Below are 21,771 nucleotides of genomic sequence, written 5' to 3' on the forward strand. Positions count from 1 at the left end.
GCTCGTTTCAACGGTACCTCCAACTGAAAAATTACCCAATGGAGTACCAAATACTTCTATGCCTCCTTCTCTTTTAGTTAACGGCCTCAAGTTTTCCACTGGAATGTTAAGAAAATTTCCCGCGAGTGTTCTTGGCAGTTTTTCTAACGGTATATATGACTGCAGAATTAATAGTCTATCCGGTTCTTGATATGTTCGGATGCGCCGATAAGCTTGCAACCATGGTTTAATCCAATTCCATCGATACTTCCTTTTAAGATTACGTTTTACCTATTCTGAAAGGAACCTCCTAGAATAAACCTGTATAGGGAAATTCGAACACGGGGAGTGACTAGTTGCTTAAGCGTTCACGTTAGGGTCACACAATTAATTACCTCCAATGTATCGTCTCTATTTCTATTGTCTAAGTACACAAGGAAACTATAATCTCTCCTTTCACCTTATCAATCTCTTCCTTACAACAATTCAGTCATACCAATAACTGTTATTTCCACCAATATATCTTCACTCTTATAATCTCCAACTGTAATACCGCAACATCATAGCTTCAGCACACAATTACCCTCATTCCAATTACTAGAATTCTTCACACAGAACTACCATTCACATTACAATGTTTCACACAACCACAGATTCACTCTTTCTGCTGAACTACATTCAGATTTCAGCATTCAATCTCTCTTCTTCTCATTCAATAACATATAATTCCAATCACACTTTCATTCCATGATTCACTTCACAATATTCAGAAACTCTCAATACTCTTATTTCAAAGAATATAACAACAAAAAAAAAGAGGTAGCACCAAGCTTACTCCGGCTCACACTATCACAGTAATGGCCGTTTCTTCCTCTCTCTCATCCTTCTTATTCTACCACGAGATATCAACTGCTACATCTCTAATGAAAACTTCTTTTCCTAACTATTCATCCATTTTAACTACTAAACTACCTTTTCAACAGTCATCTATCCCTGTTTACACTATAAACTAAGTATCTACAAATCAGCAAATAACTACTTATTCTACATGCACCAACCATCGATGTTTTGATTGATGGTGTTATGATCTAGAGTGTTTAAGTGGATGGTGGTTCCAGCATTAATTTAATGAACGCTGATACAATAGATGCTTTAGATTTGGAACACTTAGTACCTACGACATTGGTATTACGGATGGCAAATCATAGCCGGGTTAAATCAATGGGTATCTTATGGAGTGTTCAAACTATGATTACCGGTATTGCATATGAAATCGACTATATCATCTTTTAGTTATAATGTTTGACTTTATCGTATCCAATTTTATTGGGACGACTTTGGCTTTATCAAGCAAAAGCCAAGAACGATTGGGGTTGGGATACTTTGACAATTTACAAGGGCAAAGACAAAATGGTATTACAAATGTATCCGGTACAATATCATGGAGAATCTCAATTGCCAGAATCAGAATTTACATCGGACAACGAGAGTCAATTGATTGAGGTAGATGCCGATGCTATAGGTTCACCATAATTTGGGATAGGATAAAACACTTCAATAGCAAAGGCAAGAGTCTACCAATGTGGAAGTCCCAGCAAATATTTATTGCATTAGGAGGATGCGACTAACTCGGATCATGCTATTGTCGAATGGATGAAGAATTTTGTAGTCAATAGAGTCAGCACATTGGAATCAGATTTGGGTGGTTCTCATATGTCGGATAATATAAGATATTCAGATCAGGAGAAGACAATTAAATCAGAGGTTGTTGAAGACCATGTGTGTCAATCTATTAACCTGGGCACCAACGAAATATCACAGCTAATTAAAATATATGTCGATATTATAGGTACAGAATTGGATGCTTGGAAACAATTTTTCATCCATCACAAATCTACCTTTGCGTTGTCGTATTACGTGCTTTCCTGCTCGAGAAAGCGCCGGACATCTGGCTGTAGAAGGTAGTATGGAGATTCACCGATAGTCAAGTAGTCTATCAGTTTTTGACTGCTGGAATATAAACGACTGCAACAATGTACCGTAAATCTATACGGGTGCTCTTCAACTACTTGTCGAAGTCCTTTTTACCCCAGCCGGTAGGTCTCTAGACGTTACAGAGAACCCCGTACAACCCAAACTGTTAACCTTCAATACTGCTTTGTACTTACGATCTTGTATCCACTGACTGTCTTGTTAGATTAATCCAATAAATTTCATTCACTCCGCATACTCAATCCTATAGACACCCTTTTAATCCTTCAATCACAGACGTAACTCGATTTCACAAAATAGTCAAGAGTATTCAAACCCACTTCATTTAAAAATCCCGATTCACCATTACAACACTGACTTCAGCAGCGATTGCCTCAGTCTTCCCCAAAACTCTACGAAGAAGAAAAATCCAAATTCTATGTCTTTCCTTCCCCGACCCAAAGCATGAAGCTCCTCTCTCTAATTCCCCTGATCTTCAAAAAACCTCCAATGAAAACCGAACTGGTAACCTTGCAGAAGCTTGAAAACTAGCTCTCCCCTCGATTTCCCTCCAAAAAAAAAAAACCACCCCCCAAAACTATATCCCACCTAACATTATCCTCTGAATTTCTTCAATCTTCCGTCTTAGATCCGGAATTGGCTCCCACCTCAAGCTTGGATCCGAAATTGGCTCTCGCCATCAAGCTTTCTCCTCCGTTTTTGCCTTTAAGAAATCCATTTACCAAAAACAACGTTCCCTGAGACGGCACAGAGAACAGGACAGCCTGAAACAGAATCAAACCCCGTAATCGGGACCACATTGAGTCGCCCGACCAATTCAGGTCCTATATTGAGAAAGATGCCCGTAGTAACCTGGATGTTCCCGTAATTAGGTCAAATTGGTCCTCGCGTCAGATTGGCTAAGACCCATAGTAAGACCTGGATTTCCCGTAACTAGACTACATTGGGTTGCCCCACCAATACAGGTCTCATATTGGGTAAGAGGACCCGGATTGGATTATCGAAATTGGATCCAATTGGCTCCTCGAACCCATCGTGTGAATTGGTCCTTCTCTTCCTGCTGACTCCCGTTATTGAAATCGAACGGGGCATTTCAGTATGCTCCGGCTGACTATAACGGAGTCACTGAACCTGACCACTCAGTATTTGTACTGGAGTTGGTCGATGCTCCCAATATTCGAGGTAACTGAACATTAATAAAAGTCCCCTTTCTTTATATTTTCACTGTATACTCGTGTTACAACACGACATCCACCCCCTCTGAACCTGTGCATCCTCCGGTATGCACCAATTTACCCAATTGCTGTTTGATTCAGAATATATCCCCTACGTCTTTGTCCAGTTCGTCTTCGTCACCTTCATTATCCATATCACTTTCATCTTCTTGCTGCGGAATCTCAGTACCTTCATTAAGGTCTTCCATATTCATCTCCGCGTGTCTTCGTTTAAATATTTTTACTCTCTTCCCTCCAATTGGTATTTTCAATTTTGTACCATCTAACTCCCGTAATGAGTAAGTCGCATTATCATGAACAGTTGTTACAACATATGGTCCAAACCAACGTTTTGAAAATTTCCGCAAAGTACTATGTTGATTATCCAGACTATTGTCATAAACAAGTACCCAGTCACCTTCCTCGATTGCTTTTGGTCTCAATCGATGTTGCTTATCGAATCGTGCCTTGTTTTGTAACCTTGCTCTTTTTAACCTTTCCAATGCTATCTGGACATCTTCCGTTCTTTGGACCAATTGTCGAATCCTAATAGCCAGAAGTTCTTCTCTTGTCAATCCATCTTCCCATGGTAGCATATTCCAAGTAAGTACCTTTTCTTCAATCGGCATAATTGGTTTTTGACTTGTCATAAGTTCTACTGGCATATATCCTGTCACCGAACTATGTGTTGTTCGATCAGCCCATAATGCAAATGACAAAAGCCGTGGCCACTCTTTAACCTTCCCATTACAAGCTTTAACCAATGCTTTCACAATCGGCGGGTGACCGCGTTCGCTTTTCGCATTCCCTTCCGGATTATAAGCAGTAGTCAGTGATAGTTTAACTCCACACTTTTCAAAGAACTTACGAGCTTCTTGTGCATTTAATTCTCCACGATCTGCAGTGATTTTTCCCACGCATCCGTAGCGGCAAATGACATCTTCAAGCAAAAACCTACAAATCCCCTCTGTAGATTTTGTCCTCAATGTTCTTCCTTCTACTTGATTTGATAAATCTTCATGAGCTAAAACCAAATATCTCATCTGCCATAACCCAACCGGCATAATAACCAAATCAACAACCCATTTAAAATGAATAGCCAGAGGATACGTAGGATGAAGACCATCTTGATGTCGGATATTAGAATACGATTGACAGATTTCACATGACTCTACAAATGAGAGCACATTTCGATACATATTTTTCTACCAATATCATTCCTTGAGTTTAGCAAAAGTAGCTCAGATTCCTCTATGCCCTGCCCATAAACTATCATGAAACTCCTTTAATAATTTTAGTCTTTCTTCTTTTTTGCCTATCACTCGCTGTGGCATCCCAATTCCTTTCTTCGGTCTCTTCCATAAGAATCCATCTCGAAGTAAAAATCCATATGCTTTTTTTCTTATTTGTTTGAATTTTTCGGTAGACCAATTCCCCTGCTTAGTCAAGGTATTCAAGTAATGACCAATATCCAATAATTCTCCTTCATAAGATTCTTCAAGAAATAGCTTGTCTTTTATGTTGAGATTTGATATTGAATAGAATTTCAATCCGACATCATCAATGCCTTCAACCATTTTGTCCTCCCTCTCGTATCTTGCTCAAGATAGCATGTCTGCTACTAAATTGTCTTTCCCAGTAATAAACTTAAATTCTAGATTTAGCGACTTAATATAAGCAATCTATCTCAACATCGCAATATCTGGCGTTGAACAGTTAATAATCATTCTAAGCAATGGCAAGCAATCTGTTTCAATTACTACTACTGCCCCAATCAAATAGTCCTTTACAGCTTTCATAGCCGAAACGACTCCCCAAAGTTCTCTTTTGACTTGCGAATATGCACGCTGACGAATACTTAAAACTTTAGCCCCAAATCGAACTGCAAATCTACTCCCATTTGAATCATCTTGACCCATAGCCCATCTAATGGCAATTGGACTAGCGTCCACAGTAAGAATCACAGGTCTATTGCACTTATAATCAACCTTCCTCAATATTGGAGGTGACATCAATAATTTCTTCAATCTTTGCATTGCCTGAATAAGCCTTTCTTTCCATTCAAATCGGTAACCCTTGCGTAACAGTTCATATAATGGATCCGCTATGTGAGCAAAATGAGGGATCCAGATTCGATAAAATACACATGCACCCAAAAACCTGCGAACCTCTGTTAAAGAACCACAATCCTCTTTCATCCTTCCAATTGCATCAACTTTAGTCGGATCTGGTTTTCTTCCATAAGATCCGCATAAATGTCCAACAATTACAACCTCTCGCACTCCAAATACGGACTTCATACCCGATAATGTAAGATGAACTTCTCCAAGCCGAGTTAAAATCTTTTCACAATCTTGTATATGATCAACAACATATCTGCGACATCCCCTCATATCTAAAGTTTCATCCTTGTCTCCTTCTCTGCACCCTTTTATAGGAACATCATCCAGAAAAGGCATAGTCTTTTCCGGAATAAAATCTCTCAATACCTTATTCATCCCATTCATCATATGCGCAACTGAGTTGGTCGCGCCTTGAGGAAGAGTGCACATTCTAACCAATCCAAGCGGTGTTCTCATCGTTGTCATATCTCTACTTCCTTCGGCAAGTTGAAATTGATCATAACCTGAATACAAATCACCTATTGAATAGATCGCCCTTCCAGCAAACGCCTCAGCAAATTCATCCACAATAGGTCCAATTCCTGCATTCCTGACAGTTAAAGCATTCACCGGCTGCATATCTTGAATAAATCGCAGTGACCCATTCTTCTTAGGTACCGTAAACCATCGACTAGAATACGGCGCAAATGAAGGTTCTAATATTTTCATCTTTATCTTTTCTTTCAATAGTTCGACCAATTTTGGTAAATGTGCCCTCGGTACTGGAATCGGTCTTAGATTCCAAGGTACATGCGGTACAGTGAAGATAACCATAGGTGTTATAATATTTGGATCCACACACCCAATTTCATGAGATTCGAAAGCAAACGATCTACCTTGTTTAGCCAACATCTTTTTGAAGCAAGTAATTTCCTCCGGCAATAAAGAACCATCAGAACCAATCTTCAATTCTTCAAAAGTCTCTTCAGTAAATTGATGTCCAATACTCATTGGATCTCTTAAACTTGCTTCTTTTGATGCTTCTCCCATTTGTTCTTTAGAATCCTCTGATAATGGTCCGGCAACAGGCTTTACCTTCTTATCTGCTGTTTTATATCTCGTCTCTACTGTGACTTCTGGTGCTTGAAAAGATTCAAGCATGGTATAAACCTCTCTCGAATGAATCTCAACAATCTTATCATTATCCCCTAACCCAATAGATGTAATCAATTCCAATGAATCTTCCAGTCCATTTTCTTCATAAACACCCAAAATCCTCTCATCATCTTGCAATGTACCTATCTTGCATAACTGTCCTTCAATATCATATAATCTTTTTCTTTCTTTTCTTTTAAAATCTTCAACTTTCTTATACATAATATTTCCATTCTCCAATATATCAATAAAACTCGCATCAAAGGCACCTTCATCTCGCGAGAGTACCTCCTCTTTTGTACCTCCATAATCTCGCTTTACAGTGGTACCTCCCCAAAATCCTTAAATCCTTCAACAATCTTTGGCAATGGTTTCTCCCTCAACCTATCTCGATTCCGTTCATGGTTAGGAGGTACTGTTAGAAATTGTACAGCTTTCCTCCCATCTTCGCTCCGTACCCTTACATAAGCAGAACCATCGTCAAGTACCTTTGTTTCCATCCGTGTTGCCGTGATATAAGGTTGTCCTAAAATCAACGGATAAGACGTTGTATCTTGAACGAAGAAATGTTGCTCCGTCGCAACATCCCCAATCCGAATTTTGACATCTGGACAAGCTCCATATAATTCGCCTCGTGTGTTATTAGCTGCTCGTATTGCCCATCCATGTTCCATATCAATTGGCCATTTTTGCTTCTTATAAAGATCTTTAGACATGAGATTTATTTCAGAACCATGGTCCACCAAAGCAACTATTGGTTCTTCTATATCTCCTACCTTCACCAATACCTCAGTAGTTGCCCTTGCCCAATGCTTTCGAGTATAATGGCTCAAAGTTTCCATTTTCATGTCACTAGAATCTTCGAAACGTACTCGCTGATTATACCCATTCTTTTCATTTGTTGGTTGCTTGTAACCAATATCAACCTCTTCTTCATCTCTACATATTCTTGCATCAATAGCATGACTCATTCCAGTTTCGCTCATTAATTGCCTCTTTCGCTTAATGCTGTCAATGATAACATCATGAAACTCCTTCTTTGCAATTTCCAAGACTTCTTTCAATGTGAATTCCACCTTAGCGTTTAATATACGTTCTTCCAACACCCTTTTCAAATTTGTTGCCACTTCAATGTCAGAAAGTAGCTTATAAGCAATTGATTTGCCCTTATCTTTTGTCTCCGTTGTTTTTTCTCCCAATGATGCTGAGGTATCCTTTACAGGCAATTCTTGTGAAGCTGCCTCCCGAGCCTTGTCTCCTCGAGTTTGCCTCTTAAAAGAATTTCCTTCTCTAGTATCATCAAAATTTCCTCGTCTTTTTTCTTCCATCAAAGCTTCATGTTGGCTCTTAGCAATATATGCATGACCTGAAAGAGACTCAACAAGATCCTCCCAACCTGTTCTTCCTCGTATTGTAGCTGCAGTTCTCAATAACGCTTCTCGAGGTAATTTCCCTTCTTGCATTGTAGAAACGGCAGAAGCCCAAAACTCACTAGTTTCCGTACTTCCACCAATTTCATCATCTACTCTAGCACCGTAACTTGCACTTTCTCGTACTACTGTTTCATGCTCTTTTAAGTAATCTTGAACCAATGCTCTCATTCCTCCCTTGCCAAAATTGGTTTGAAGAAGATCCTCCCTATCTTTCAATGCTATCTTCCCATCTTTCCAGCAAATAATTCCCTGCCGTATCATATTATTAAATTCATTGCAATCTTTTCTAGTGTGTGAAGCATCATCACACCAAATGCATCTTTGTACATATCCTTGTTTTGAAACATTCTTCGAATTATTTATAGAAGTATTCTCTTCAAGTCTTGCCAATTTGATTTGAAGATCTTGCATTCCTCATATAATTTCTTCCATCCCCATATCTGCTTTCTTTGACAAGGATGTCGAAGGTTGAACTGTAGGCATTGTCGGTGGTGTTGTATGTACTGGAGCTTTGGATGCTTGTACTGTTTTCGGAATATTACTCCTATCCTTCCTCCTTTCTTTTTTTGTAAGCAACCCCACTGCATCTTCAACGTTCTTCCACTTCGTTGTCAATCCTTCATCTTCTTCTTTGTCTTCAAGAAGGGGTTCTAATTTCTCTTGCAATTCTCCATCAGCAGCTTGAAGAAATAGATCAACTTTATTCGGCTCCAATGTCAATTTTTCTACCTTCGATAATTGAGAGTACTGCCTCTCAAATTCCCTTAGTAGCTCTGTTGCTTGCAAATTCTTATTGGGCCGTTCAATCCATCCCAGAAACAGCTTCTTAGTAACGCGATCAGCATCTTCCAAGAAATATTCGTCTTTCAATGCATGTGAAAAATCCTCCCATGAATTCCCACAATGATCCGTAATCGATGTAATGTGGTCCCTTATCTCCGGTATCATGGCAAGTCCAAATAGTGCAACCATTTTCTTCTTAGAAACCTGATTTAATTCCATTTCACGAACATAACATCTTAAATACCTTGAAATATTCCTCCCATCAAATTGATCAATTTTATTGACCACTGCTTGCAATGCTTTGGTTGCCAAAGCTTCCTTTCGATCATTGCTTTGCTGTTGCTGCATTGACAATGAGAAGGCTTGAAACAAACTAGCAATAGACGGATCCATGTGCATACCTTGTCCTTTAGAAGACTCCCCACCAGAAACTTCTCCCAAAAATCCTTCAAAATTTTTATTTTCGTTTTCCATAAAAATAAAGATAAAAACAACCGAAATCCAATACCTTCTACCTCAAGCTTTCACGTCGGGTTCACCACTTATGTCGTATTACGTGTTTTCCTGCTCGAGAACGCGCCGGGCGTCTGGCTGTAGAAGGTAGTATGGAGATTTGCCGATAGTCAAGCAGTCTATCAATTTTTGACTGCTGGAATATAAACGACTGCAACAATGTACCGTAAATCTATACGGGTGCTCTTCGACTGCTTGTCGAAGTCCTTTTTGCCCCAGCCGGTAGGTCTCTAGACGTTACAGAGAACCCCGTACAACCCAAACTGTTAACCTTCAATACTGCTTTGTACTTACGATCTTGTATCCACTGACTGTCTTGTTAGATTAACCCAATAAATTTCATTCACTCCGCATACTCAATCCTATAGACACCCTTTTAATCCTTCAATCACAGACGTAACTCGATTTCACAAAACAGTCAAGAGTATTCAAACCCACTTCATTTAAATACCCACTTCAGCAGCGATTGCCTCAGTCTTCCCCAAAACTCTATGAAGAAGAAAAATCCAAATTCTATGTCTTTCCTTCCCCGACCCGAAGCATGAAGCTCCTCTCTCTAATTCCCCTGATCTTCAAAAAACCTCCAATGAAAACCGAACTGGTAACCTTGCAGAAGCTTGAAAACTAGCTCCCCCCTCGATTTCCCTCAAAAAAAAAAAACCCACCCCCAAAATTATATCCCACCTAACTTTATCCTCTGAATTTCTTCAATCTTCCGTCTTAGATCCGAAATTGGCTCCCACCTCAAGCTTGGATCCGAAATTGGCTCTCGCCGTCAAGCTTTCTCCTCCGTTTTTGCCTTTAAGAAATCCATTTACCGAAAACAACGTTCCCTGAGACGGCACAGAGAACAGGACAGCCTGAAACAGAATCAAACCCCGTAATCGGGACCACATTGAGTCGCTCGACCAATTCAAGTCCTATATTGGGAAAGATGCCCGTAGTAACCTGGATGTTCCCGTAATTAGGTCAAATTGGTCCTCGCGTCAGATTGGCTAAGACCCATAGTAAGACCTGGATTTCCCGTAACTAGACTGCATTGAGTTGCCCCACCAATACAGGTCTCATATTGGGTAAGAGGACCCGGATTGGATTATCGAAATTGGATCCAATTGGCTCCTCGAACCCGTCGTGTGAATTGGTCCTTCTCTTCCTGCTGACTCCCGTTATTGGAATTGAATGGGGCATTTCAGTATGCTCCGGCTGACTGTAACGGAGTCACTGAACCTGACCACTCAGTATTTGTACTGGAGTTGGTCGATGCTCCCAATATTCGAGGTAACTGAATATTAATAAAATTCCCCTTTCTTTTTTATTTTCATTGTATACTCGTGTTACAACATGACAGCGTGGTCATATGTCGATTTGAAAGGGATTCCTGTTAACGTGTGTGAGCACCAGATTATTCTAGAGGAGGGTGTTACGCCAGTTCATCAAAGACAACACTGGCTTTATTCAAAATATTCTCTTTTAGTGAAAGAGGAATTGGATAAACTTCTCGACATGGATTTTATTTATCTTGTTCCGCATAGTGCATGGGTGTCGCCAATCGTGATGGTACTGAAGAAGAATGGAAAAAATCAGGATATGTTAAGATTTTCGAAAGTTATATGCGGCGACGAAGAAAGATTACTTCCCATTACCTTTCACAGACAGTATGGGTAACATGTTGTCATTATCACTAGGTACTAAAAGAATAGGAGTGGGACACCAGTTAAAGTCATTCTATATTGTTGTTTTGGATTGGCTGGAGTGCCATTTTCTTGTCTTTCTTGTATTTTTGAGAGTAGTAGTTTGAGTTAAGAGTTAACAGTGAGGAGCCGGTCACAAGTATCGATTGAAGATATTCCAGAATAGATGAGTCAACAACAGCAACAATTAGAACTTTGGGATGTCCAGATCTTAAAATTGAAAGCTCAAGTCCGTGAACTAGGTGAGTACAATGAAGACCTTTCAGCTCAGTTGAGGCAAGAGCCAATGAAAGGATTGGAGGAGGACGAAGATTTGCAGTTGGAATCGAAATAGATGGAACCAATAACAGATACTGTGGCAATTGATTAATTAGATAGACCAGAGGGATTACAATTTTTGTAGAGTTTCATTAGTAGTTTTTGGATAGGTATCAATTGAGTGTTGGCAAAGATGCTGCATAGATAGGAATGGGGCTATATAGAATAGATATTAATTCATTTTGAAAGATATTGATAAAATATATTAATAGTCCATATAATAGAAAATTCAAGAAGATGGATGAGTGATTTAATTATTAAAAGTGGTTAATTATAGAATTACGATTAGAATCTGGAGAATCAAGAAAAAATATATAGGAGTTATAGAAGTTAATTAAAGTGCGATCACTGTAGTAGTGTGAGCCGGGATAAGCTTGGTGCTATCTCTTTTCTTTTGTTTGTTATTTTCTTTCAATAAGAGGATTGAGAGTTTCTGAATATTGTGAAGTGAATTATAGAATAAAAATATAATTGGTATTATTTGAGAAGAAAAAAGATTGAATGCTGAAATCTATTTATAGTTCAGCAGAGAGAATGAGTCTGTGTTTGTATGAAATACTGTAATATGAATGGCAGTTCTCTGTGAAAAATTCCAGTGATTGGAACGAGGGTAATTGTGTACTGAAAGCTGTGAGGGCACAGTATTACAATCGAAGATTATGAGGGTGAATATATTGGTGGAAATAGCAGTTATTGGCATGAATGAATTGCTGTAAGGAAGAGACCGATAAGGTGAAGGAGGAGATTATAGTTTCCTTGTGTGTTTAGATATTAGAAATAGAGACGATACATTCAAGAGGTAATTGATTGTGTGACCCTAACGTGAACGCTTAAGCAACTAGTCATTCCCCGTGTTTGAATCCCCCTATACGGATTTATTCTGGGAGGTTTCTTCTGGAATAAGTAAAATGAGCAACCACAATAATATATAAAATTTCCATCCTTAAATTATTAATAAGTTTATAAAGATTTATAATAGTTATAAATCTATTCTTTCTTCTATCAAATATAGCATTTATAATTACTTTTTTAAAAATTTTGCAACAAACAACTTTGACAAGTCTATAATCTATATAGATAATTAAAAAAAGGTAATCTATAAGTTCTAATATCAAATAAAAATTTATTCAAAAGAAATAGTCTATTTTAAAAAAAAAATCAATGTTAAAAATATTTATTTAAATATGGATAGTCTGTAACTTTTAAAGCACAAAAAGAGAAGTAGAATAATTTATTTACTTCTAAAATAAAATGAGAATAGTAAATTAACACTCTTATCAAGCTGGCAAGGATATGAATAAAAAAATCAAAAAAACAATACATTCTTGTATTATTAAAAAAGAGAAGATATTCATTCAAAAATAATATAATGTTAAAATTAGAATAGCTCTTGCAAAAGACAAGAAGACTAGAAACTCTTATGATACAAATAAGAAAAAAAAATGTATTGACAAGAATGAAGAAGGCTTCACTTTTGCATGTACATATACCTTTCATGTAGTAGCAGAAATGATTTCTTACAATTTTTACAATAATTGTCCATCCTAATGGAGGAATATTCTTCACTAAGACTATCTCCTCCTTGTTGCGGAGTCATTCCTCGCATGAATTGTACAATCTGAATGTCAAAAAAAGTGCATGCACTCAATATGTTAATCTTTTCCAGATCCAGATGTTTGCCAGCAGATTCTCATAACTACCAAATTCCTGAGGCTTATGTTTGTGTGTTCTTCGAAACTATCTCTACTGTTCACAATTATACTGGTGGTCAGCTCACTATCTAAGGGTTTCTGCAACGAAGATTCCTCATGAGGAAGCGAAGCCTCGACATGGATTCAAACTAGGACTGTCCTGAAAAACCGCCACAATATTGCCAGGGAAAGTCATGAGAATATATTAATATTACTTTGAGCATGCCACTTACTTCCGACTGTGGACGGACTTGTTCGTTCACAGCACCTTCATTAACCCAATTCATGATTCTTTTCATGACCGTGCTTTATCGCCATGCCATGTCTAACATTAGAAATTGCTGCTTGCGGGATGGTGACCTTTTCTGTTTCACAGCATCTTCTGATTCTCGTTATTCAAGTTCGGGTTTGTTGTGTATTCAGGTTGGATTCCTGCTCGAATGCGGTTTTTCTTTGGACGTTTTATACAGACAGCCTCTTCCCTTGCCGGCCCTGTGGCAAGTGTTAGCCAGCGCCCAAGCTGTTTGTTTTGCGGTGGCTCATGATTCGATCGCACAATGCTTGCGCGAAAACCCAACTTTTTACTTGTTTATTTGTGAACCTCCTAATCTGCTTTCCGACGGACGATATCATGGGCACTGGGTGTGGATTGTAGTTTGGGCCACAGAGTAAGGACGTTAAAAGTATTTTTTAGTCGTAATGTTCTCTTGTCTGAGCACTGACCATGTTTAACTTCTTCGTATTTTTCTATTCATCCACGCTGTCTCATGCTCTGAATGCTTGGATTTACGTGGAATTCGTGGTGCTTAGTTGGTATCATCAGTATCTTCATGAACCGTAGGATTTGTATCTTCGGGAGATCAATGTCAAGGAATTTGTGATTTTGAGTTACACTGAAGGTGCTGGGAGGAAGAATTTCGAGGCCCGCATCTCGGATCTCGACGCATTAACAGATAGAGGGTGTGATGGACACATCCAAGAAATGGTCCAAAGGCAATAAGAGAATCTCACCTGTATTTCTAAGGTGGAGACCAGCGGAGGCATGGCACATCGTTCGAGCGCATCCATGGCTCATGTTTTTGTTTATCAATTTTGCATTGGTGATACCGCTTGAGTACAACATTAGTATGATAGAGCCTAGGGGTGAACCCTATGATGCTGGTTTTGTGATTACTAAGAGGATTCACAACATCTTAGAACTGAGACCCACCTTGAATCATGTCCTTGCTGCCGCGAATACGGTGAGTTCACGTCGTTGGCCCTTATTCCTAGACTACTTGCGTTCATGATAAATTGTGAGTTCTGTACTGTTTTAGGGTCAGGCCATCGTTGTCAAGGCATGATCTTAAAACCTTACAGAAACGCAATGTGTGAACAGACGAATCAATTCGGTCAAATTCTCCTAGCCAAGAGTATATCTTTGTCTTGGTATAACGCCAGTGGAGTTTGCCAGGTATAGAAGATTTCGTGGAATGTATTGCACAAACAGGGTGTGACCATCTGACTACATTTCTTTCTGAATGGCGTTTGATTTAGACAGGCAATCGTGTTAAGTTTCCGAGAGGATCATGTGTCTGTTTTGAGGGAGGCTGTTGCGTTGGTAATGAACATATGCAGGCTCTGGTGGTATTCCAAATAGTGTACATCGCGTGGGCGTGGGTAGTCGAGGGCCGATTCCGTCCCGTTCTTGCGTCGGCGTTCATGTTCAGTAGCCGCGGCATCCTTGGCTACTCCACCCAACTCCCTGTTCCCCAGGTTTGTTTAACTAGTCCGGCACCCTTGTTCTGCTTTGCTATGGTCAGCTTTGTTGTACTTGTAGCATTTCAATACTTCACACTTGGGAAATCTGCCTCTCCTCTGCACATATTTAAAGTACTTTCATTACACGTCCCATTTGGTCCCTAGGCTCACAAGTAATTCTCACGTATGTTCGAAATTGTTGTGATGACAGGAGTTTCTGGGATCTGGGGTAGACTTTCCAGTTGGACATGTTTCTTTTTTTCTATTCTTCTCGGGGCATGTGGGAGCCTCCATTATTGCTACCTTGGATTTACGATGTGTGAATCGGGTACGGGGAGCTCTAGTGATGGATATGTTGAATGTACTGCAGACGATGCGACTGCTAGCCACACGGGGTCATTACACTATTGACCTTGTTAGTGGAGCTTTTGCAGGGTGGGCTTGTTACCACTTGGCTGGCTTGTGCGAAGAGAGGATCAAGACCCAGTCTTCCAGTGTCGCAGGGGTTTCTGATTATATTGATTTGAATCTCTAGGAGGCAACCAGCAGTTTATGAGCGCTTCGATGTATCTGGGTGCTGTGTTACGAATTCTAACTAACCTCAAGCTAAGCTTCTTTAACAAGGAGATTGATTTCCATTGAAAATGGATCGCCTGGATGAGCTTGGCATCAAGACCCAGCCGTGTTCTTGACACAGCCTTGTTCTCTAGTGATGGGAAACATTTGTTGGAAGTCATGCGCTGCTAAAGCTGTTCTTTTCAGGTCTCTGGTTGCCCCTGTTCGACCCCGATTCAGATATTCTGGAAAAAGATGTGCTGGTCTGTAGTGAGACCCGAGTCTATGATTATGGTCCTTGGAGTCCATGATGGTGTCCTCGCCTTTCATCTTAGGGACCTGGTTCAGCTTATCTGATTTTGCCCTAATCGATTAGACAGGCATCAGTCATGTTTGATATCTCAGACTCTCTTTTTGCCATTGAACTCTTTTAATTCAACTATTCCTGGTTTCTCATCAGTTGAAACATATTTCACCACTGCAAGTATATCAAGAAAAATGACGTGCTTGCAATATTTTGTCAGTAGGATCTTACGTGTTGCACGGATTTCATGGTCGTGCTACTGTTGTTGGGGCTAAGGTCCACCTCATCTGATGGTCTTCCAAAACGGTGGACGCCACAATGAACCACTATGTGATCTGAAGTAGCCCTGGGGTTCAATGTCCTGCTCTGGTGCATTTCGTTCTGCGTCTTGAGAGCGATGCTTTGGGATATGGCGACATGTTTTTGTAGAAATTATTTTTCCTTATCATTATCAGTTTCGAAATGATTATCAGAACTCTGATTATGTGGATGGTAATGGTTCGGCAAAGTGTGCATTTAACACATTTCGGATTGTTCTTCTTTCTCAAAATCTCAAGATCGTTACGAAAAAGTCGCAGCCGGCTCTGTTTCCTTGGTGTCAGTCCACAAATGTTCGATGCGACGGTGGATGACGAAATTCTGCTAACATTCTTGTCCATGTGTAAACATTTTGAAACGCCCACCGGACTAATTTTTCGCAAGCTGGGAATCAATTCTGTGGTACATTTCTCCTCAAATAGAATGAAGAGGACTTGCAGCGTCTCTCGCCTACTTTCATCCGTAGGGGTCAATGCTCCCAACCCTAGAATAGGGGGATGCACGTTTAAACTCGCTTGAGCCATTCGAACGGTTACCTTTTCGTTAGAGGATATCAGTTCAGAAAAGTATCGAAATTAATTCGCTTATTTTCGGTTGCAATTTGTGCGGGGTGCATTCAAAGATTTAACTGATTCCTCAGAACATCTCGATGCTGCAGTAAGTGCGGCTGTGGATGCATTGACAAAGTGAAATCATCCCACAAGCACACCGCCATGACTCAAGAACTTCTCCAAGCACACGTGCCAAATCCATAGCGCATTGCTCAATAAACCTTGACCCAAGCTTCATCGCAAACGTTACTGCGACTCCTGCTTGCTGCACAAAACTATGTCTCCATCTGCGCTTTGAACGTGCTACTTAGTTAACTCGAGCCATGGATACCCGTTGCAAAAACAGATTCGTTGCTACAACAAAAGAAAAATGGGACCTCAACCAGTATTGGTATTCCGCAAATACAATAGCTTCATTAAAGAAGGAAGTCCAGGAACATGCAACAAAGGTTGCTTTTTTATCGACTCCCAGTGTGTGGTTTTCCCTCGAGAATTCTGACATCAAAAATCGCAGCTTCTTTTTTGATGTACCATTCCCTCATTTCCTCATTTCCTTATTGATGATTTGTCTTTGGATCAGATCGTCATCGTGTAAGAATATTGTTGTGAGTATTACTCTGTTTTTTCATAAATTTGTATGATAGTTTTTGCCTTGTTTTTGTGATTAACTAGAGTGAAGCTGCACACTGGATGAGCCTGCAGGTGGATTCGCAATGGGAAAAGCACTCTAACTTTGTCTACTGGAACTACAATCAACCAAGTGAAGTAGATCGAACGATGCACCATCAGTTTGACTGTGTGGTAATTGATCCCCCCTTCGTTACAAGAGAGGTGTGGGCCAAATACTCCGAGGCAGCTCTGTTGCTTCTCAAAGAAGGCGGAAAAATCATTTTGAGTACTATCCCTGAGAATGCAGAGATGTTAAAGCACATGCTGAATGTGAAGCGTCAAGCATTCCAACCTTCCATTCCTCATTTAGTGTATCAATACGCCTTTTTTACAAACTACGAGTCCGCTAACTTCTCTTTTCCCAATCCCGAGGTTGACAGCTGAATCCATGGGAACTGCGCATTCCGCATTCTCAACTTGTTATTCACAAATCTAATTATGTGATTGATCATCCATTGAGCAGAATCTTCCAGAAATGCTAGATGATGCCTTGATTATTTATGCAGAGCATCGCAGAGTTTACGATCACCTGTCGTGAATTGCATGTCTCCCCCTATTCTCCAAAATCATGGAGTGAGTAATTCTGAAGGTAACAACTTTGTCACAGCTCCCTTCAATGCGCTGCCAATTTTCGATAATGTATTAGTTTGTGAACAGAATCCTCCCTCCAAAACTTCTTTGAAGAAAAAGATTTAACCAGTACAATAAAGCCAGTGGCTACAGATGCGAGGGATGCCATGCTGCCCCTTCAGAATGACAGCAAACGATATGATCAATTCAGTCAGATTGAGCAGTCCTTACCAGGACCGCTCCTCGACATCCTTGCGGAGATGATGATGCTGAAATTTATACCTCCAGTTGTTTCAGCACTTCGGATTTTTTCTGCCACTGCAACGACTCTTCGGAGGATCTGAAGAACTTAATCTGGAAATTCTTGTCAACGTCTTGGAGAATTATTCTGTGGATCCATCATGCTGGATCGGAGCCCAGCAGCAGGCGGGCACGAGTCCTTCAAATGTCCTTTGTTTTGCAGTCTCATCGGATGCCAATGAGAAGCTACTGACTGATATTTTGCAGTTGTTTTCCAAATCAGTGCACACATCATGCTGGACAGAGTTGCAAGTCAGACACTAAATGTACAAACTCCAGCAGAATGAAAAGAGGCACGATCTTCATATATGGTGTGTTGGACGTCGACCGAAACGCTAACTACGACTGTTTGACTTGCCTGGTGATAACACCACTCCACACCAACGTCACTAGGATATTCAGGAGATTTGGTTTGAGGCAGTGGATTGGCAAACTCTGACTATGGTTTTTCTAGGGCATGCTTTCGAATAAGCAACTTGAGTTTCTAGAAAATTCTCAAATGCAGAACAGCTTACTCATCTTTCAATTCTCTGGCACATTCAGGTATTTGCCTGAAGGTGGATTCTCTTCTTTCGTGGCATCACTAATTTTTTTATCACAGAAAGTCACCCAGATTGCTGAAACACATGTTACTAATTGTTGTCATCCATCCTCATTCCATTCATGTGCTTTACAGAAAAACGTTTCAACCCATGAAATCTCTCACTGCATTTCCAGTCGTCTTTTTTGATGGAAGTAGAGTCACGGAGCACACATTACGCTAAAGTACAAGTGGTATATTTCGCACCCTGAGGGACACTTTCACAGTTGATGTCAGTCTAACAATGTCATTGTAGTTAGATCTAAATTAATGTGGTTTTGCAGAAATTTGGCTACGGCCACTCCCGGAATTCGCCGTTTGTACAAGTTTTCATTAATTTTGCTAGGGACTTACGATAAAACAGGAAGGAAAGGTAGGGATGGAATGCAGAAGCACACGTACGTCAGTGTCCTTTCATCAGCGATATATCGTCCTCGTCGTCGTCATCTCAAGCTCTCTCGTTTGCTTGCTACGTATCTTTGATGTACACCTCTCTCTGGCAACCAATTTCAATCTTCTTACTCATTGGTCCTTTCTCTACCCATTAAGTTTTCCAACTGCCCTCCATTTTTTTCTTATTTCCCCGTCTCTGTCTGAGACGAAGTTGCCTCTGCGCGATTGTTTACCATCTTCTCCTGTAACACTGTGGCGGTGATGTTTTTCTCCGTTGTTTCTTCTCTTTTTTGGAGAGTGGGTTTTGGTGGGTTTGTGTAATTGGCGTAGGGTGAGCCTGTGAATTGGATTGAAGGGACCGCAATCTTTGCAGTTTGAGATGGAGGATTGATGTTAAGGGCTTTATCAAGTATGGCTATGGCGATTTCGGGATACAGGGGAGGTGTGGGGCTTTCAAGGTAATTGAGGCAGGTGTCACTCAAGGCTCGAGATCTAGTTACTGGATGATAGAGATTGTGTGAGGGGTGAGATTGTGAAGTTCTGATGACATGGATTTGTGAATCGTGGGAATCCGGAGTGATAATTAGGGCAGGAGAGGAAGAGGCAGGGGAGAGGATGTCGGAGGTGGCCACGATGCAACAGGATAAGAGTAGTCCCTTGAAGCATGTCGGCCAAGATTTGGCTGAAGAACTAGATCGAATTTCCGATGACGAAGAGAATTGCCCACCTAGTTCAGTCATGGAAGACAGAATCTGGGGTGTACTCCCTCAAGAACTTCAAGACAGTCTCTTGGCCAGCCTCCCCATAGTTCACATTTTCCGGATGCGGACCGTCTGTAAACGCTTCCAATCTCTCACTCTGTCCCCCTCGTTTCTTAGCTCGTGGACCGCCCTCTCCACCCAAGAGCACTGGCTGCTCATGTTCCATCGTCAAGACACTGCCCCATGGATGTCCATGGCCGCATACGATTCCAATGTTAAGCAGTGGTATAACCTCCCCGTCCTCCGCCCCTTCTTCCCCAAACAGGGCAATGTCTCTCTGGCCTCCTCTCAGGGCCTCCTCTGCATCGCTTCCGTCGAAGAAACGCAGACGCTCGTAGTCTGGAACCCTCTAACAAACCTCTCCAGAGAGCTCCCCGGCATGATTATCAAGAACACCATGTGTGTAGGCCTCGTGGTAGACAATTCTACCAAAGAGTTCATAATCGTCGTCGTAGGTCAAACCGAAGATTGCCTCCAAACCACGGAGGTGTACGACTCTACTCTGGAGTCTTGGAAGAGAATGCAAACATCCCTAATCGAATGGTACGGGTGCTACTCCGATCCATTAGTCTACTGCAACGGCTGCTTCCATGTCATCTCAGCCCACAAGAACGGACCTTTCAGGTTATGTTTGGTCTCCTACGATCTAAAACAAGGTGTTTGGAAGGAGAAGTGTAAGCTCCCTATCACCGCAGGATTATCCTTCGCCAGCCCCTCGCTCTTCGAAGTCAAACCGGGGAGGCTCTTTCTCGCCGAAAGGACCTTCCCTGGACATAATCAAGCTTACGCTATCCATCTTTGGGAGCTCGTGCAGTCCGGAAGCAATGTCGAATGGATTCAGATTGCGGCTGTACCACCAGAGATCATCGAGGAGCTCCGGCGGGAGTTTTGGGTGTCGTCCTACTTCAAATGCCAGGCTATTGGCAACCTGGTGTGCTTCATTGGCAACAATGATTTCCGCGGACTGGTTTATGATTTGTCTTGGAAAGCTTGGCATTGGTTGCCACGCCGGAGAGAGCGGTTTTTTGATCACGTTGTATCCTTTGAGCCTAGGCTAGACATGCTGAGTGCATGATGTTTGTACAATTTTACATTTTCTTTTCGTCAATGATTTTTATATATTGACAGTTTCGATCTGCCCGTTGTAGAAATTTTAGGTTTTAGGCATCCAACCCCTTGAAGTAAGCGGGTTTTTTTGGCTTGTCAAATCAAACTGTCTTCTCCAAACCACATGGAAGTGAAGTTAATGATGGAGTTATTTAGACTTAGTGATGAGATGTTCCAGCAGGGTATAGTTTATTTATAATTGTCTACAGATTTTGAGGTTTGCAGGTGCTTGTGTGTGCTGTCTCCTGTTACTGGATCTGAGGAATAAACCCTGGGGTTTACGGGAAATAGCACTTATTGCTACATGCAACAAGGAGTTCTGTGAATCATGCATGAGTAGGGGTGGGTATTCAAGGCTTTCTAGACTGCGCTCAACCATGATCTTTGGAGCAGAGTTGTGTCTTGTCACGTGCATTTTGTGGTTCTGAAGATAAAAGAGATTGGGAGCGCCCGTTGCAATGCGCTGGCGAGATTGATGTCTTTCAATGGATCAATTTATGTGCCGCTTCTCGTAACAGTCGGTAATACCTGTTTCGACTCTGAGTGAGCAGTATTTAGTTAGATAGTCAACAGGGTTGATAGTGTTGCCTTAGTTCTCCCGAATTTGTTTATATCGTTTCCGAAGCATTCCATTCTGCAGAAACTTCGCGTAATTTACAGTTCAGTAGGAACTGTTGCATTTTCAGGGTTTCGAAGACCTAATCTCAGGACCGAAAATACAATTGCCTACTACAACTGAATTCTAAGGTTTTCCAGTCACCAAAGAGGGAACCTTATGAGGTCGTTTTTTATATGAAGATAGCCATCCTCAAGACAGCTAGTCAATTTGTACAGAAACGCGCAATGCCTTCTGCTCCTGCTTTGTGGGGCACTTGACTTGCCATCAGTCTGCCCCGAAGCCTTCTCAAAAGTAGCACCAAAACTTGTGAAGGTATAATTCAATTTAGACAAAAAATTGAATCCAAGTACTATTTAGTCGGGTAGCGAGCACATTCAAAAAAGTTTAGCTTGCCTTGACATGTAAATTGCACAAGTCAAGAATCCAAGGAATC

At 40.8% G+C, this 21,771-nt stretch overlaps 3 protein-coding genes across 9 annotated transcripts; all 3 read left to right on the top strand.

The window, feature by feature from the left end:
- Positions 1-13,249: 13,249 nt before the first annotated feature.
- LOC112285577 (phosphatidylcholine:diacylglycerol cholinephosphotransferase 1) lies at positions 13,250-15,636 on the top strand. 4 transcript variants are annotated; one of them, XM_024526510.3, is made up of 4 exons: positions 13,301-14,112; positions 14,489-14,626; positions 14,823-14,939; positions 15,046-15,636. In XM_024526510.3, the coding sequence occupies exons 1-4, from the start codon at positions 13,837-13,839 to the stop codon at positions 15,136-15,138; spliced, it is 624 nt and encodes a 207-aa protein (XP_024382278.1). In that variant the 5' UTR covers positions 13,301-13,836; the 3' UTR covers positions 15,139-15,636. The 4 variants fall into 4 exon arrangements, with proteins under 4 accessions (XP_024382276.1, XP_024382278.1, XP_024382277.1 ...); XM_024526508.3 differs by having other exon boundaries at positions 13,250-14,112; positions 14,823-15,636; XM_024526509.3 differs by having other exon boundaries at positions 13,301-14,324; positions 14,823-15,636.
- Positions 15,637-15,777: 141 nt separating this feature from the next.
- On the top strand, positions 15,778-18,458 carry LOC112285578 (uncharacterized). 4 transcript variants are annotated; one of them, XM_073535607.2, is made up of 4 exons: positions 15,778-16,866; positions 17,042-17,319; positions 17,515-17,597; positions 17,723-18,458. In XM_073535607.2, the coding sequence occupies exons 1-4, from the start codon at positions 16,663-16,665 to the stop codon at positions 17,920-17,922; spliced, it is 765 nt and encodes a 254-aa protein (XP_073391708.1). In that variant the 5' UTR covers positions 15,778-16,662; the 3' UTR covers positions 17,923-18,458. The 4 variants fall into 4 exon arrangements, with proteins under 4 accessions (XP_073391708.1, XP_073391709.1, XP_073391711.1 ...); XM_073535608.2 differs by having other exon boundaries at positions 17,732-18,458; XM_073535610.2 differs by having other exon boundaries at positions 17,042-17,380; positions 17,723-17,775.
- A 130-nt stretch (positions 18,459-18,588) lies between these two features.
- LOC112285576 (F-box/kelch-repeat protein At5g15710) lies at positions 18,589-21,007 on the top strand. Its single transcript, XM_024526507.3, has one exon. It carries the CDS (start codon positions 19,395-19,397, stop codon positions 20,685-20,687), a length of 1,293 nt encoding a protein of 430 aa, XP_024382275.1. The 5' UTR covers positions 18,589-19,394; the 3' UTR covers positions 20,688-21,007.
- Positions 21,008-21,771: the final 764 nt, after the last annotated feature.

The sequence above is a fragment of the Physcomitrium patens genome, chromosome 8, assembly GCF_059467195.1.
Source record: "Physcomitrium patens ecotype Gransden chromosome 8, ASM5946719v1, whole genome shotgun sequence".
In the NCBI taxonomy this organism is placed as follows: Eukaryota; Viridiplantae; Streptophyta; class Bryopsida; order Funariales; family Funariaceae; genus Physcomitrium; species Physcomitrium patens.

Bases quoted from the DNA above. Each gene is read 5' to 3' on its own strand.
- LOC112285577 (XM_024526508.3), top strand. From the start codon at position 13,837: ATGGACACATCCAAGAAATGGTCCAAAGGCAATAAGAGAATCTCACCT. The intron at 14,113-14,488 runs GTGAGTTCACGT...GAACATATGCAG, and splicing joins TCCTTGCTGCCGCGAATACG to GCTCTGGTGGTATTCCAAAT. The intron at 14,627-14,822 runs GTTTGTTTAACT...TTGTGATGACAG, and splicing joins CCCAACTCCCTGTTCCCCAG to GAGTTTCTGGGATCTGGGGT.
- LOC112285576 (XM_024526507.3), top strand. From the start codon at position 19,395: ATGACATGGATTTGTGAATCGTGGGAATCCGGAGTGATAATTAGGGCA.
- LOC112285578 (XM_073535607.2), top strand. From the start codon at position 16,663: ATGGATACCCGTTGCAAAAACAGATTCGTTGCTACAACAAAAGAAAAA. The intron at 16,867-17,041 runs GTACCATTCCCT...ATGAGCCTGCAG, and splicing joins ATCGCAGCTTCTTTTTTGAT to GTGGATTCGCAATGGGAAAA. The intron at 17,320-17,514 runs GTATCAATACGC...TTATTTATGCAG, and splicing joins CCTTCCATTCCTCATTTAGT to AGCATCGCAGAGTTTACGAT.